This window comes from Ursus americanus, chromosome 29 (genome assembly GCF_024610735.1).
Source record: "Ursus americanus isolate L20-20 chromosome 29, mUrsAme1.1.p, whole genome shotgun sequence".
In the NCBI taxonomy this organism is placed as follows: Eukaryota; Metazoa; Chordata; class Mammalia; order Carnivora; family Ursidae; genus Ursus; species Ursus americanus.
The window spans coordinates 4,693,211-4,708,243 of record NC_142155.1 but is presented as its reverse complement, the minus strand read 5'-3'; the positions used below and the strand labels follow the sequence as shown (position 1 = coordinate 4,708,243).

The window sequence follows — 15,033 nt, the reverse complement described above, 5'->3', positions numbered from 1 at the left end:
GGTGAAAAGTAATACCTTGTGAGTTTGTATATTGGAAGAGATCTTAAATCTTCTGTTTATGTTTCTAAAAAGTACAGGTGAACTAATGTAACATTGTGTATCAACTATACTTAAATTTAAAACATTTTTTAAAAAAAAGAAGTAGGGGCATTTGGGTGGCACAGTAGGTTAAGTGTCTAACTCTTGGTTTCAGCTCAGGTCATGATCCCAGGGTCCTGGGATCGAGCCCCACGTCGTTTGTTCGGCTCCCTGCTCAGTGGGGAGCCTGCTTCTCCCTCTCCGTCTGCAGCTCCCCCTGCTTCTGCATATGCACGCTTTCTCTTTCTCTCTGTCAAATAAATAAATAAAATCTTTTAAAATAAATAAATTTAAAAAGTAAAGGCAAGTTAGAGAGGGATACCTTGGAAGTTTATATATTAATAGATTTATTTCTTTGACTAAAATAAACTTCCTCTTTAAAATATTGTGACTGATATCTAATTACTTAAAATTTAAGAAAATTTCAAAATTGGAACGATTTCACTGTACTAAATGCAAGCTAATTTCTCGGGCGTATTCTTCTCATCTTTGAATCTTTATATTTTTTAATTATTTAGATTTCAGCATCCTCCTCAACAAATGAATGCATTTCGGTTAAAGGAAGAATGTATTCTATATTGAAGCAGATAGGAAGTGGAGGCTCAAGTAAGGTAAGTATCTTAAATATTTTAGAGAGAAAAATATTTTAAACTTCCTTTTTGTCTTTTTACCTTTTGGGGCTCTTTTTCTTAACACCTACGGGCACTTACTGCTTTTGAGCCGAAAAAAAATCCTTCTCGTCCCCTGCTCTTCCATTCCCTCTCTCCAACAAATGACATATCTCTTTAGGCCTATCTCTTAATTTCAATTCTCTGTTCTTCCATCTGGTGTCCTGTGCTTCCAGATTTCTTCTCTAAATGACATTAGTATTGATTTCAGGATGGCAAATGAAGCTATGTATTATCACGAAACAATCTTATGTAAATGATTCAGCAAGATATTTGACTAATATTTTGAGTATTTTGAGTTTTTCTTTTCAAAAATAGATTTTAGTAATGTGAATTTCTAGAATTGGAATAGATCATTTCCTAAATTTATCTGAGTTCTAAATTTATAGAGTTCTACTTCTCTGGGTGGAAGGCAACTGAAAAGAGTTGCCTACACTTAGCATCTTTACTTCTCATTCTGTTCTCTTAAGTCCACTTAAATCAGATTTTTCATCACTCACCAAAACAGTTATAATCAGGATCACCAATGATCTCCATATTTTTGCCAAATCTAATTCTTAGCTTTAATTGTGGGTTACTGAGCATTTGGGACAGTTGATTGTTATTTCCTTGTTGAAACTTTTTTTCGCTTCTACTTGGCCTCTCTGTTTTCCTCTTCTCCAACTGGCCATTCCTTTCCAGTCTTCTTCATGTCCCTGATCTTAATGGCACAATGCCCCAGGGCTCAGTCCTTGACCTCTTCTCTTTCTAAACTCACTTCATTCCTTTGGTGTTGTCCAGTCTTGTGGCTTTAAATACCATATACATGCTGACAATTCCCAAACATATTTCTAGTTCAGACCTCTCCCTTGAATTCCAGACTTGTACATACAGTCTGACTGCTCTTGGGTATCTACTAGGTATTTAAAACTTAGTATGTCCCAAACATAACTCTGGCACCAGAGTCTTTCCCAGTTTAGTAAATGGCCACTTTGTTCTTCCACTAGCTAGGCCAAAAACTCTGGAATCATTGACTTCACTTTCTCTCACACATACCTCCAGCGAATCAGCAAATCCTGTTGGTTCTACTTAAAAGTATATCCAGCATCTGACTATTTCTAACCACCACCACTGTTATCACTTTGGTCAAAGCAACTGCCTGGTTTATTGTAATACCGTTCTAACTAGTCTCATTGATTCAATCCTTGCTCTTCTGGTGTATTTTCACATAGGAGTCGGTTTTTTCCTCCAGATAGCCTCACATCTTTGCTCAAATGTCTTCTCAATCAGACCTTCCTTGACCACGCTCTTTAATACCTTAACTCCCACCTTCCAACTGCTGGTGAGCTCCATTTCTTTCTTTCTTTTTCTCTATAGCTCATCTTCTAATGTGCTCAGTAATTTCCTTATTTGGTTTGTTGTTTGTGTCTTCCTCCACTTGAATGTGAGTTCCATCAAGGTAGGGATGTTTGTCTGATTTGCTCAACAATGTTTGCTCTATAATCTGGAATATTACCTAGAACATAACAGAGTGAAGTAATTTGTTGGATGACTGTCCCCAGCCAGCTGTTTTGCTGTTATAAATTGTTAAGGATGATCTATGAAGCAAAACCTGTTGGGTTTAAGTTTTACTGTATTTTCTAAGCCAGTTAACAATAACTAGATTTGTTTAAGACTATCTTATTAACTTACTACAATGTACATTACAATGTGTAGCAATTGTTCAATAATACTAGTTTCTTTTTTGTGTACATTTTCTTTTTTCCGTTGCCTCAAATTTCAGGCATGAGAACAGAGGGACAATACAGTTGATTTTTATCAATATATTGGAATTACCTGATTTAGTTGCTTTAATAGATATTCTTTCATTAATATTTATTATTTATTTTTTAGCTGTATTTGAATAGTGTCAAGGTGTGATATTTAGTGGCATGTTTTCAGAGGACGTAAAATAATCTTGCTGATGTTTTAAACATTTTTACCTTGGAGCATAATGAAGATGCTAGCTTAAGTTGAGAGCCAGGTGATAAAGCCCTGACTGCCCCACATTTTTTTTTTTTTTTAGTATGATTATACTATCATTATTTAATTTAATTATTATGGTGGGGTTGACAAAATCAACATACCTCTGAGAAAGAGGGTAACATGCTTTATGAAACTAGCCGTTTATGTTCTGTCTATTCTAGAGTTTAGACAGTGACCAACTTATCCTGGATTAAGAGCATTTAGAAAGGTCATGGGGGCTAATAGGAATGGTTATGACACTGGCCTTTCTAGTTCTTTCATTAACTTTCCATGAAATTAAAAATTATAACTGATACTATCTCTGTGAAATGGAGATAAGGGCTACCTAATCATCAGTTATTGCAGGAGTCTTGCCAGAGCAAGGGCAATAAGGGAGTGAAAGCACATGCACGCAGAAAGGTGATTTAAAAGTTTTCATTTCCTCCAAACCTTTGAGATCTTATTATATAGTAGATCTATTATATAGATCTTATTATATATTACATCCTGCAAATCCTTTTTTCTGATATACCCGACAACTTTAATAGGTTCTAAAATGTCCACTTTATTCTGTCCTAATTGTCCTTAAAGATAGTAAGTAGCTTTGCTGCTCTGCAAACACATCATCTCGGTCATCCTTCCAACCCTGCGTGGTAGGTACTACTAACAACATTTTAATTTTATTAGAGTAGTAGATACTCTGAATTCTGAGGTTCGTAGGGCTGTTTACCTCATACAAAGTGGCTTTATATGTTTTTTAAATTCCTTTTATCTCTTCCCTTGCTATTTTCTGCTATCTCTTGCCCTGTCACTGTTTTAATGCCTATCCCTGTCTAATTTGCTAGTGAGCAAGAACAGCCAGTAATACTTTGTTAGAGTTTGTATTTAAAATTTAAAGTAAGCTTATTAGTGCAGTTGCAATGCATGAATCTCATATACACTTCCGTTCTTTTCTTATTCCTTGCCCCAACCTGCTGGGTAGTCAAGGTTAAATGAATTTTGAGTTAATGATATTTTACTTCAGTGTGTCCAAAGGGATAAATGAATGTAATTTTTCATGCTTACCCTGGCATTCGTATTTGTATTCATGCATTTCTGAAGCCTCATCCCTATTGCATGTTTGCTGAAAGTTGGACACGTTAACAGTACTTTCTGTTTTTCAAAATGTATTATCTGCCCCATCAATGTTGCTTAGAGGTTGACCGTCATTATAGCCAGAGCAGTTTGACCTGGACCTCAGAGATCCAGACAGTGGGCTTATAGGAACATCTTGTTCCTGTCAACTTGACTTTGAAAATTGGACCTAATCCACTTTTCACAACTGAATATACAGATAGCTTACAATTATTACATATTTTAAAATACTCTCTACCGCATGAATGAAATGTCAGTTCCAGGCACAATGGAAAAAACACCATCTGTGAAATGAATTGACTCTTTATGACAGCCCTTAGATGTTCTTAACATTTTTTAATGTCTTCTTCTTTTGGTTTTTTTCCTGGTTAAGGCATCCAACAGAGTGTTATGAATATATACGAAATTTAAATTCTTTTTTTACGTGTTAATATAAAAATTTTTAAGGTTTACCCCTTTGCATTATTGAATGCCCATTGTCATAGGTAGCTGAGAATGGTCTTTTAACTCTCCTCACATATTTTTTTCCTTCAGTACTCAAAATAAGCCCAGACACATTTATTATTCGTATCAGTATTCCATAACCTGAAATTCTAATAAATTTAGAAGTATTATGATAATGTAAAATTATGACCTAAAAATTGACCTAGTGCATCCTAAACTTTTCCCTTTGTTCTACTATATAGGTATTCCAGGTTTTGAACGAAAAGAAACAGATACATGCCATAAAATATGTAAACTTAGAAGAAGCAGATAATCAAACAATTGAGAGTTACCGGAATGAAATTGCTTACTTGAATAAACTACAACAACACAGTGATAAGATCATCCGACTTTATGATTAGTAAGAATTTTTTTTAATTTGAAAAGAAAACTATTTTTGCTATAATTCTTTAGACTTACAGTAAATTTTAATGGTATAACCTAACCATGTATTGTTTTGGGTTTTTTATTTGTTTGTTTTTAATGGCAGTGAAATCACGGACCAGTACATTTACATGGTAATGGAGTGTGGAAATCTAGACCTAAATAGTTGGCTTAAAAAGAAAAAATCCATCAATCCATGGGAACGCAAAAGTTACTGGAAAAATATGTTGGAGGCAGTTTACACAATTCATCAACATGGTATTTAAAAATCTTTATATGCAGAGTTATAATAATCACTAATAATGTCATCTTAGAGAAATACACTTATAATTTTTAGGTATTTGTTATTGGCACCTTTAAACTAGATAAACTAAATATTTGGAAGCTCATTTAACGATGAAGGGACAAAACATTGCTTTAAAGCATTGTTTACCAAAGGATATAGTGCATGTACTCAAGTCCCCACACCATAATGCATCCACAATGCAAAATGTACCCATATCTTTATTAGTATTAACATAGTCCATTATCCTGGGTCTCCAAATAGTTTGGATATAGCAGATATGAGACTTTGGGTTCAGGCATCTCAAAAATCTAAGATGTTTATTTCTCTCATTCTCCTGGTCATTCGTATTGTGTGCCCTGGGTGGGAGTTGGTTTTATTCTTTTTCAATTGTTAGCCCTAAGTTGGTTTTTACTTAGACTTGATTCTCTTTAGGGCTTCTCTGCCTTTACCTTATCCTTTTTAAAAAATAACCATTAACCTAGATAATTGTAATTTTTTCTCTCATGTCTCCTATAATTAAAAGATAATTCACCAATGATTAAGATCAGGATTGTAGGGATAGAGGTGTCAGGGGCATTAGGGTCTTACCACCTGGCAATATAATTTATGATTTATGTTGTGGGTGGTGAGTCACAGTGGTTAAGATCATAAACTCTGAAGCTGAAGCCTGGGTCAAGTCATGGCCCTGTCACTTAGGCTGTATGACCTTGAACAAATTACTTAAACTCTGCCTTAGTTTCCTCTCTTAAAAGTGGGGGTAGTAATAGTACATTACTTAACTCAGTGCTGGTATGAGAATTAAGTGATTCTATCTAAGCAGCAAAATTAGAAGAGTGCTGTATCTTTTTAGAAAATATTCACATTTTAAAAATTAGCATTTAATTTGATTAACTAAAGGAATCAACTCGGCCAGTGGATTGTGAAATTTTTTTGTACTTAGAATGTTTTACATTGTCTAACATTACAATGGATTTTTATTTTGAAGGCATCGTTCACAGTGATCTGAAACCTGCTAACTTTCTGATAGTTGATGGAATGCTAAAGCTAATTGACTTTGGGATTGCAAACCAAATGCAACCAGATACAACAAGTATTGTTAAAGATTCTCAGGTAAGACGTAATGCATGGTTGATTACCGCGTACTACAGTTCAGTTCCTTTTCACTTGTAAAGTATATTGCTAACCGGGATTTTATTTTTCCCCACCTCATTCTTCAAAGTATTTGAAACCTTTGTATAAGAATAAATACTATAAGAATCAAAACCATATTTAATACACTTTAGTATAGAAAGTCCAGATCAGGTAGAAATAAATCCAGCAATTTTGAATGATTTTCCTATAGCTGAGGTAGAGAAGCAATAACACCTGTCTTGGAGATCACCTTGGTCATGATCTTGAGTTCACCTGGAACTTTGTCTCAGAAATACCTGGTAACAACCAAAGAGGAAATTGCAGTTACATATTTTTCATTGTCCATTAGGTAAGATCATTTCATTCTTCTGGAGAAGTAAAGCTTTTCCTATCAGTTGCATCTGAAAAAAATTCTTTTTTTAGATATTTGTTCTTTTTTTTTTTTTTAAAGATTTATTTTATTTTAGAGAGAGAGTGAGCAAACACAAGTGAGGGGAGGGGCCGAGGGAGAAGAGGAGAGAGAATTCTCAAGCAAATTCCCCACTGAGTGGGGAGCCCAAGGTGGGGCTTAATCCCAGGATCCTGAGATCATGACCTGAGTCAAAATCAAGAGCCGGCCGCTTAACTGACTGAGCCACTCAGGCACCCGTGAAAAAAATTTCTCAAGTGGTCCTTCATATTGGAGACACCATAATGAATACTGTATTGAACTGCATTTTTCTAATAGGATATGCAGTCACAAACCTAATAAATTTGTCCCTGTAAAAACTAAGGTGATGACACCAAAGAATAACCAAAAACAATCCTGCTTGGAGCCAAGATGATGTGTTCCACGTATGCAGATTTCTGATGTGGATCTGCCATAATCCTAGAAGTAAAACAGATTTTTTTTTAGGAGGAATAGATGGACAGCATGCCCTTGAAACGATTCTGTTTGACAGTGACTTCTCTTTGTATCACAAATGTGGCTGAACACTGGGGCTCCTGGGTGGCTTAGTGGGTTAAGCGTCCAGACTCTTGATTACAGCTCAGGTTGTGATCTCAGTGTCCTGGGATGGAGCCTCAGGTCAGGCTCCCTGCCCAGAGGGGAGTCTGCTCTTTCTGCCCCTCCCCCTGCTCGTGCTGTCACATGCATGCATACACGCTCTTTCTCTCTCTAAAATAAATAAATCTTTAAAAAAAGATAGGACTGAACATTTAGTTGTAAATCAGCTTGAAGATATCTTCTATGGCAAGGTCCTAAAGTACAGGTATTCTGTGTTTGAAAACAGAACCATTTGTTTTAGAATAAAATAAATGCCTTTTAAGGTTGGCATAATCTGACCGTGGAAGCTCTTGCATGACTTATATACCTGCCCCATCTCACTCTGGACAGGGGCCCAGGCAATACTTGGAGACATAGCTAGAGTTTTGATTAGTTGGTTGGTTGATTTTTTTTTTTTAAAAACTATTCTAGGTCTATTCCAGCACAAAAATGAGTGATACCAATTCCTTCAAAGTTTATGGCTTTTAATATGATTTTAACTTCGGCAGTTTTATGGTAGTTGCTCTCCATCATCATAGAAAAAGCTCAGCATTCTGAAAGGAGTAACTTTTCTGATTATGAATCCAATTTGCTGGAGTTGTGAAAAAATTTTTGTCCTAATACTGTTGTCAGTTACTTGAGTTTTTAAAAAATATTACTGCAATATGTAATTATTCAAGTTTCAAGAGTCTGACATTTGTGTTTTTAAAAATGTAAGGCAAAAAAAAGAATAAAAAATAAAATAAAAAATCTAAGGCACAGTAACGTATTTTCAGTGATTTGTGTTTTCTGTGATTTGGCATACAGGTTGGTACAGTTAATTATATGCCACCAGAAGCAATCAAAGATATGTCTTCCTCAAGAGAGAATGGGAAATCCAAGTCAAAGGTACTATGAAGGTTATTTACATCCGATTTATTGGGCATCAATAGGGAATATTCTCTGATTAAACTTAATAGCTAACTCAAGTTGCTTAAGTTCTAAAACTTTTTAGGCCATTATAGAGACCTTGCTTTCTTAAGCTAATTGCCATGGGATTCAATTTCACTGTTATTTATTGATTTGAGACTGTTCTTTTAATATTGTGCTTTTAATATGGTGATGTCTCAATAGTGTGCTCCAATAAGAAATGTTCCCAGGATATTTTTAAATTTTAAAATTAAAGGTAGAAATTAAGACTAAATTAGCTCTGATTTGGATATTGAATTGATAACCTTTGAAGTCTTTTGTTTCCTCTTTGATTCTTACATTTTATCTCTTACCATTTATACATTTGTGAATTCTGCATTTCCAAGTATAATTCTAGTCTGTAATTTTTTCCCAGCCTGCCACAGGCTACTTTCCCATTTACCTAATTTCACCACCTCAGTGAGCTTTTTGTGTCTCACTGGTGTCCCTTGTTGGGCTCCTTTTGCCTGCCAGGATGCGTCTGGCTTCCAGGCTAATCCTTCTTGCTCTGCAGCAGTGTCACAAAGTACACGCGAGCACACGTTGTCCAGGTACCTGCATTCAAGCAATAGATCTGCCTCTTCATTAACAACTATCTTTGTGACTTAATTTGCCTACTTTCTTCATCTATAAATTAGGCTTACAAACAATGCCTATTTAAAAAGTAATCGAGGGGTGCCTGGGTGGCTCAGTCAGTTAAGTGTTGGGCTCTTGATTTTGGCTCAGGTCATGATCTCAGCAGGGTCCTGAGTTTGAGCCCCCATCAGGCTCCACCTTGTTTCTCTCTTTCCCTCTCCCTCTGCCTCTCCTCCCACTCACTTACCTGTGTGCGCCCTCTCTCTTCCTCTCAGAATAAATAAATCTTTAAAAAAAAATAAAAATAAAAAAAAGTAATTGAGGATTAAATGAGAAAGAAATCAATACATTATCTAGCTCAAAATAATTGCTTGATAATGTGTATTTACTAAGTGTATTTTCTGTTCTAGAAAATTGTGGCTTCTAAGTATCTTCTCAAATAACTGGTATAACATGTCGGATAGTCTCATAAAATTCTTTTTATATCTTTTTAGCTTCCCCTTTTCATACTTAGATTTATTGTCTTTTTTTCTTTTTCTTGATTGACTTAAGGTTTTGTTAATCTTAAAAAACAAAGTCTTCATTTATTCATTTATTCTATTTTCATTTGCTCTCTAATTAGTTTCTGCTTTTATCTTTATTATTTTTATTTGCTTCAGTTTCCTTTTTTTTTTTCCCCTAGTTTCTGGACGTTTTTTCTTTTTTAGATTTTACTTATTTATCTGACACAGCGAGAGAGAGAGAGCGCGCACGTGAGCGTAAGCAGGGGGAGTGGCAGGCAGAGGGAGAGGGAGAAGCAAGCTCCCCGATGAGCAAAGAGCCTTATGTGGGACTCAGTCCCAGAACCCTGGGATCATGACCTGAGCCAAAGGCAGACTCTTAACGGACTGAGCCACCCAAGAACCCCTCTAGTTTCTGGATTTAAATATTTGCTAATTTAATTTTTGCAATCTTATTAATTAAAACATTAAAACTAAATTTTATTCTGAATTTAACTTCTACTTATACATTTTTTTGTAGTGTTTCTTATTTTCATTAATTTCTAAAATTTGCAACTTCAGTTTTAAAATACTATGAAATAAGATTAAAAAAAATAAGATTTATTTTGAATTGCATGTAGAGTTCAGATTTTTTCAGTTGTCAACTCAGTGCTTTAATATTACGGGTAAATCTCCAGTCATTTGAAACACCTGCTATCCAGTGGCCTTAATGATTCTGAATAGAAGACAAATTTTTTATCCCAACATGTGAGGTAGTCCCTGCTGGTAAAAAGCTCAAACCCCTCCCAGTCTAGCTCTGTTCTCAAATTACTTTCCAATGAACATCCGTTGGCCTTTTGGAGTTTCTCTTCTGAGATCTATCAGGCACATTCACTATTTCCCTCTGTTTTCTGTTTCAAATACCTCTACCATACAGGATTTGTGGCTGTTGGTAGTTTGTTTCCATATTCTGGGGTTCTTGGGTATAGTTTTTCACTTAGTTTTGTTGTAAATATTTTCTATATGTATATGGTTTTGCTGCCGGGCTTCTCTATCTTATCTGGGGATTTGGGCAGATTGAAAAACTATACTGTGACCTAAAAAGCAAAACAAATAAACAACAGATTCATACATACGGAGAACAATGCTGGTTACCATAGGGGATGGGGGTAAGTGATTGGGCAAAATGGGTGAAGAGTGGATGAATAAGTCAGAGGATGAAACCCACAGCGTAGAGAATAGAGTCAGTGGTGTTGTAATAGAGTTGTGTGATGACAGATGGTAGCCAAACTTACGGTGAGCATAACATAGTATATCTAGTTGTCAAATCATTATGTTGTACACCGGAAACTAATGTAACATGTGTCAACTATACTTCAATTAAAAAAATAAATAAGAACAGCTATGTTGCCACAGCCACTGCCATTTTTCCTTAATTTGAAATCCTTTTTAGTCCATGATTTATTTAGAAATGGGTTTAATTTCCAGATAGTTAAGTTGGAGGAGGGGAAGGTTTTTTTTATTTATTATTAATTTTTAGTTTTCTCTGTGTTCAGATAGTGGGATCTGTTTTATCTGCAATTTTCTGAAAGGCATGTTAAAATTTCTCTACCACTCCCCCAAAAGAATTTCATATAGTTTTTACTTAATATAGTTCTATTAAATGTAGTTTCAGTGCATAGATGTTTGTGACTATCATCTCTTGGTTGGTTGTACCTTTTATCAAAAATGGCTTTCCTTCTTCTGTTAAAAGCATTTTGCTATGTTCTCATTCTCTTTTTCTAATATTAATATTCCTATTCTGTTTTTTTCTTTCTCTCTCTTTTTTTATTTGGTTATGTGTTCATTTCTTTTTCCTCAATGGTTTAGATGAATCTTTTTTGAGAGCATGTAGTTATATTTTGTTTTAACGTATGTTTGACTACCTACATTTTAAAAGGAATTTAACCCTTCTCGTTTATTATGCCCACTGCTATGTTTTATCTTTTTTATGTTTTTAAAGTCAAAATGATGATTGTTATAATATTGCATTATTTCTAATGAGATTATTTAATACAAAGAACACTTAATGGTAAGTAACATTTCTTGATTACTTACTATACCCAGAAATTACTCTCTATGCTTATCCATATCTCATGGTTATATCATTCATTTAGATGCCCATGACAATGTACTTTTATTATTTTTATTTTAGAGGTGAGGAATTGGAGCTACATAAAATTACTAGCTAGTAACAAGGCCAGGATTCAAATCCAGCCCAGCCTGGCTCTACATGGGTTCTTGGGTTTAAGATAGCTCAACTTAACCTTTTTAAAATCTATGCATACTTATATGTTGTGAATTTATATAAAAATTTATCCTAATCCTGGGGCACGTGGGTGGCTTAGTCAGGTAAGCATCTGACTCTTAATTTTGGCTCAGGTCATGATCTCAGTGGTGAGATCAAGCCCCACATCGGGCTCCACGCTTATTAGCACAGAGTCTGCTTGGAATTCTCTCTCTCTACCTCTGCACATCCTCCTGCTCTCACTTGTGTGTTCTCTCTCTCTCTAATAAATAAAATCTTAAAAAATATTTAAAGTAATCCAGTAATTTTGGAGAAAACAAGTAAATTTAAAACTTGCAGTTTTTGGTTTTTATATTTTTACAAGCTGACAAGAACATAATATATGTTCCAGCTGAAATATTTTAATTATGAGTTTGTTGAGAGACTTAAAGCTCATCTCTTGATAAAATAACCAAATATAACAAAAACTAGAAAAAGATGTGTTTTTCATGTAAACCTAATCCAGTACTTGCCCATTCATTGAGGTTTAGTTATGATTTTAAATGTTATGGATTATATGTGTATGTGTGTGTATAAAATATTCTTAGATTTAATTTTATATTAAGATTACAGCAACTTACTATTCTTTTTCTTTTTTTTTTTTTTCCCAATTAGATAAGCCCTAAAAGTGATGTTTGGTCCTTAGGATGCATTTTGTACTATATGACTTATGGGAAGACACCATTTCAGCATATAATTAATCAGATTTCTAAATTACATGCCATAATTGACCCTAATCATGAAATTGAATTTCCAGATATTCCAGAGAAAGATCTTCAAGATGTGTTAAAGGTAACATTAATAGTATATGGATATAGAAGAACAATATTTCATATACTTAAATTGTTTGCTTAGAAGAAATAGTTGAACTCACTGGAATTACGTAACTGGCTTTGATAGATATATCTGATCTATTGAAAGGGATTACTGAATGAATTAGCTTTGTAAGTCATGTTAAGTTCACTTTGAAGGTGTTTTAAAACTTATGAATAGTTAAGGATTTTGTAAAAATGACTTGTGAAATAATCTTGTTATTTCTGAGTAGGCTATCTAGGAAGAAAGGTCTGTAGTATGATACAATCTTGAAAGACACTGTATCAATATTACGTAAGAAAACTTGATTTTTTTTTATTCTTATTTTTATAGTGTTGTTTAATAAGGGACCCTAAACAGAGGATATCCATTCCTGAGCTTCTAGCACATCCATATGTTCAAATTCAAACTCATCCAGGTACTTCTTTGAAAATCAGTTTATTAGTAACTACTAATACAAACACATGTATAGCTATAACAAAAAACAGAATATGAATCAGCTTCTCTTTTCCAGCCTGCCTCCTTCCTTAAGGAAGTTCCTTTTATGCTAAAATGCTAAAATAAATGAAATTGCTTTTTTTTTATGCTGGCATTCATATTTACTTATCCTAGGTAAGTGGCTGTGATGAGTGATAAATTACAAGAAGCAGTTATTGTGATGTTAAACAGAATGTATTTGTATGTGATTTTATATTTTTTATTGGTACTGGCATATTATTGATTATATTTTTTAGCAGGTAACCAGATGGCTAAGGGCACCACTGAAGAAATGAAATATGTTCTGGGCCAACTCGTTGGTCTGAATTCCCCTAACTCCATTTTGAAAGCTGCTAAAGTAAGAAAGTCTATTCTCTTTCTACTTTACTTTTAAATGTTTTATATAGTTTAGTGAATAAGACACTTAAACAGGTAATCCAAAGAAAAGTTGGTCCAATCATCAGGTCAACTATGAAGTGTATTTCTACATTTAGATACTTAATGTGTGCTTTTTGTCAAATAAAGACTCAGTTGATTTACATTCTTATTCTGCAGTAGCATAATTGAAAGTATATTGTCATATTAGGTTCATTCCTAATTGCTGTCAGGTCTCAACTGGAATAAATTTCATAAGGAATTTGTTGTTTAAATCAACATTCTTGGGGCGCCTGGGTGACTTAGTCGTTAAGCGTCTGCCTTCGGCTCGGGGTGTGATCCCAGCGTTCTGGGATCGAGCCCCACATCAGGCTCCTCTGCTGGGAGCCTGCTTCTTCCTCTCCCACTCCCCCTGCTTGTGTTCCCTCTCTCGCTGGCTGTCTCTCTCTGTCAAATAAATAAATAAAATCTTTAAAAATCAATCAATCAACAACATTCTTTTTTTTTTTTTAAAAGATTTTATTTATTTATTCGACAGAGATAGAGACAGCCAGCGAGAGAGGGAACACAAGCAGGGGGAGTGGGAGAGAAAGAAGCAGGCTCATAGCAGAAGAGCCTGATGTGGGGCTCGATCCCATAACGCCGGGATCACGCCCTGAGCCGAAGGCAGACGCTTTAACCGCTGTGCCACCCAGGCGCCCCCAATCAACAACATTCTTAACACAGCTTTTGAATTCATTTCTTCTAGCCATTTTTTTTTTCCAGAAGCCACCTGGGAGAAGTCTCAGTATTTGTTGCATGTAATGACTTGAAGCTGTGTACAGCAGTCAGAACATTTCTCAAAGCAAATGTCTCAGACCTACCTTTCAGCCTCCCAGTGTTTGTTTATATCTATACCACCATTTTTGGATCTCATTGCCTCAAACCCCTAGTCATTTATAGAATGCTATGTATGCTTATTGACCAACTGGTTTAGTTACCAAGTAGTTACTAATTATTTATTTCAGTAATAATGTTATTATAAAATTATGGGAGCTTAAATTAAAAACACTCTTAGCTCTCTGGGTAGGGTAAAGCCAATCTAAGATGTCAAGAACTTGGATATATTTCTGGAGGAATTTACTATACATTCACTATTATATTTGCATTCATGACATAAAGGTTAATTTTTTTCTTAAATTTTCTTAAGTGCTCATGGTTAAATCAATGGCTTTAGGAATTCAAGTTGGACAAAATTTGTTTTATAATTTTACTCTATGTCATATCTCCATGTTTTAAATTTCTACCAGTGTATTATTTAGGGCCTTTTATAAATAAAATTGAGATGGATTCGTTACCTTTACTACTAAGGTTATGTGTTCCTTCATGGTAGAGATGTCTTTTATCTTTATAAGTTAAATGTTGGCTTACCCTTAAATCTTTTAAAATATGTAGATTTTAATATAGCTAATTGTGTTTATTTATATAACAATTTGTATTTTTTTTAATGTCACCTATTTATTAGTTGGAATATCATCTGAAACTGTATTCCCTGATGAGTGTATTTTAAAGTGTAGCAATTTCTCTAAGACTGGTTTTATAAGAAAAAATACGGGAGAACAAGAAGGCCTTTAAGATGTATATATATGCTTATTAATGGCTATGTTACATTTCTTGTATAGAATGATGGAGCTATATCTCATGATAGTGGATTTTTAGGCCAAGCTAGGTGGTTACAATTCTTAATTATCTTCACAGTTTATAAAATAATTTTCTAGTTATAAGAACAAGAGAGAAATTCATTAAATATTAGAATATATGTAGTTATCTTTATTCATCTGATAATACATTGAATTTTAGAAGTTACAAAATAGGTGTGTGTTTTTCAT

At 34.4% G+C, this 15,033-nt stretch overlaps 1 protein-coding gene across 5 annotated transcripts in view; it reads left to right on the top strand.

Annotated features, from left to right (window-relative positions):
- The window catches only part of TTK (TTK protein kinase), a 41,736-nt gene that overhangs the window by 25,508 nt on the left and 1,195 nt on the right, over window positions 1–15,033 (top strand). For 3 of the 5 annotated variants that reach the window (XM_045804183.2, XM_045804165.2, XM_045804172.2), the window contains exons 14-21: window positions 597–689; window positions 4,550–4,707; window positions 4,837–4,988; window positions 6,002–6,126; window positions 7,979–8,059; window positions 12,116–12,292; window positions 12,647–12,731; window positions 13,048–13,148. In XM_045804183.2, the coding sequence (XP_045660139.1) occupies window positions 597–689; window positions 4,550–4,707; window positions 4,837–4,988; window positions 6,002–6,126; window positions 7,979–8,059; window positions 12,116–12,292; window positions 12,647–12,731; window positions 13,048–13,148 (972 nt within the window). The remainder of the gene's footprint in view (window positions 1–596; window positions 690–4,549; window positions 4,708–4,836; window positions 4,989–6,001; window positions 6,127–7,978; window positions 8,060–12,115; window positions 12,293–12,646; window positions 12,732–13,047; window positions 13,149–15,033) is intronic. The other 2 variants (XM_045804189.2, XM_045804179.2) reach the window with 1 other exon arrangement.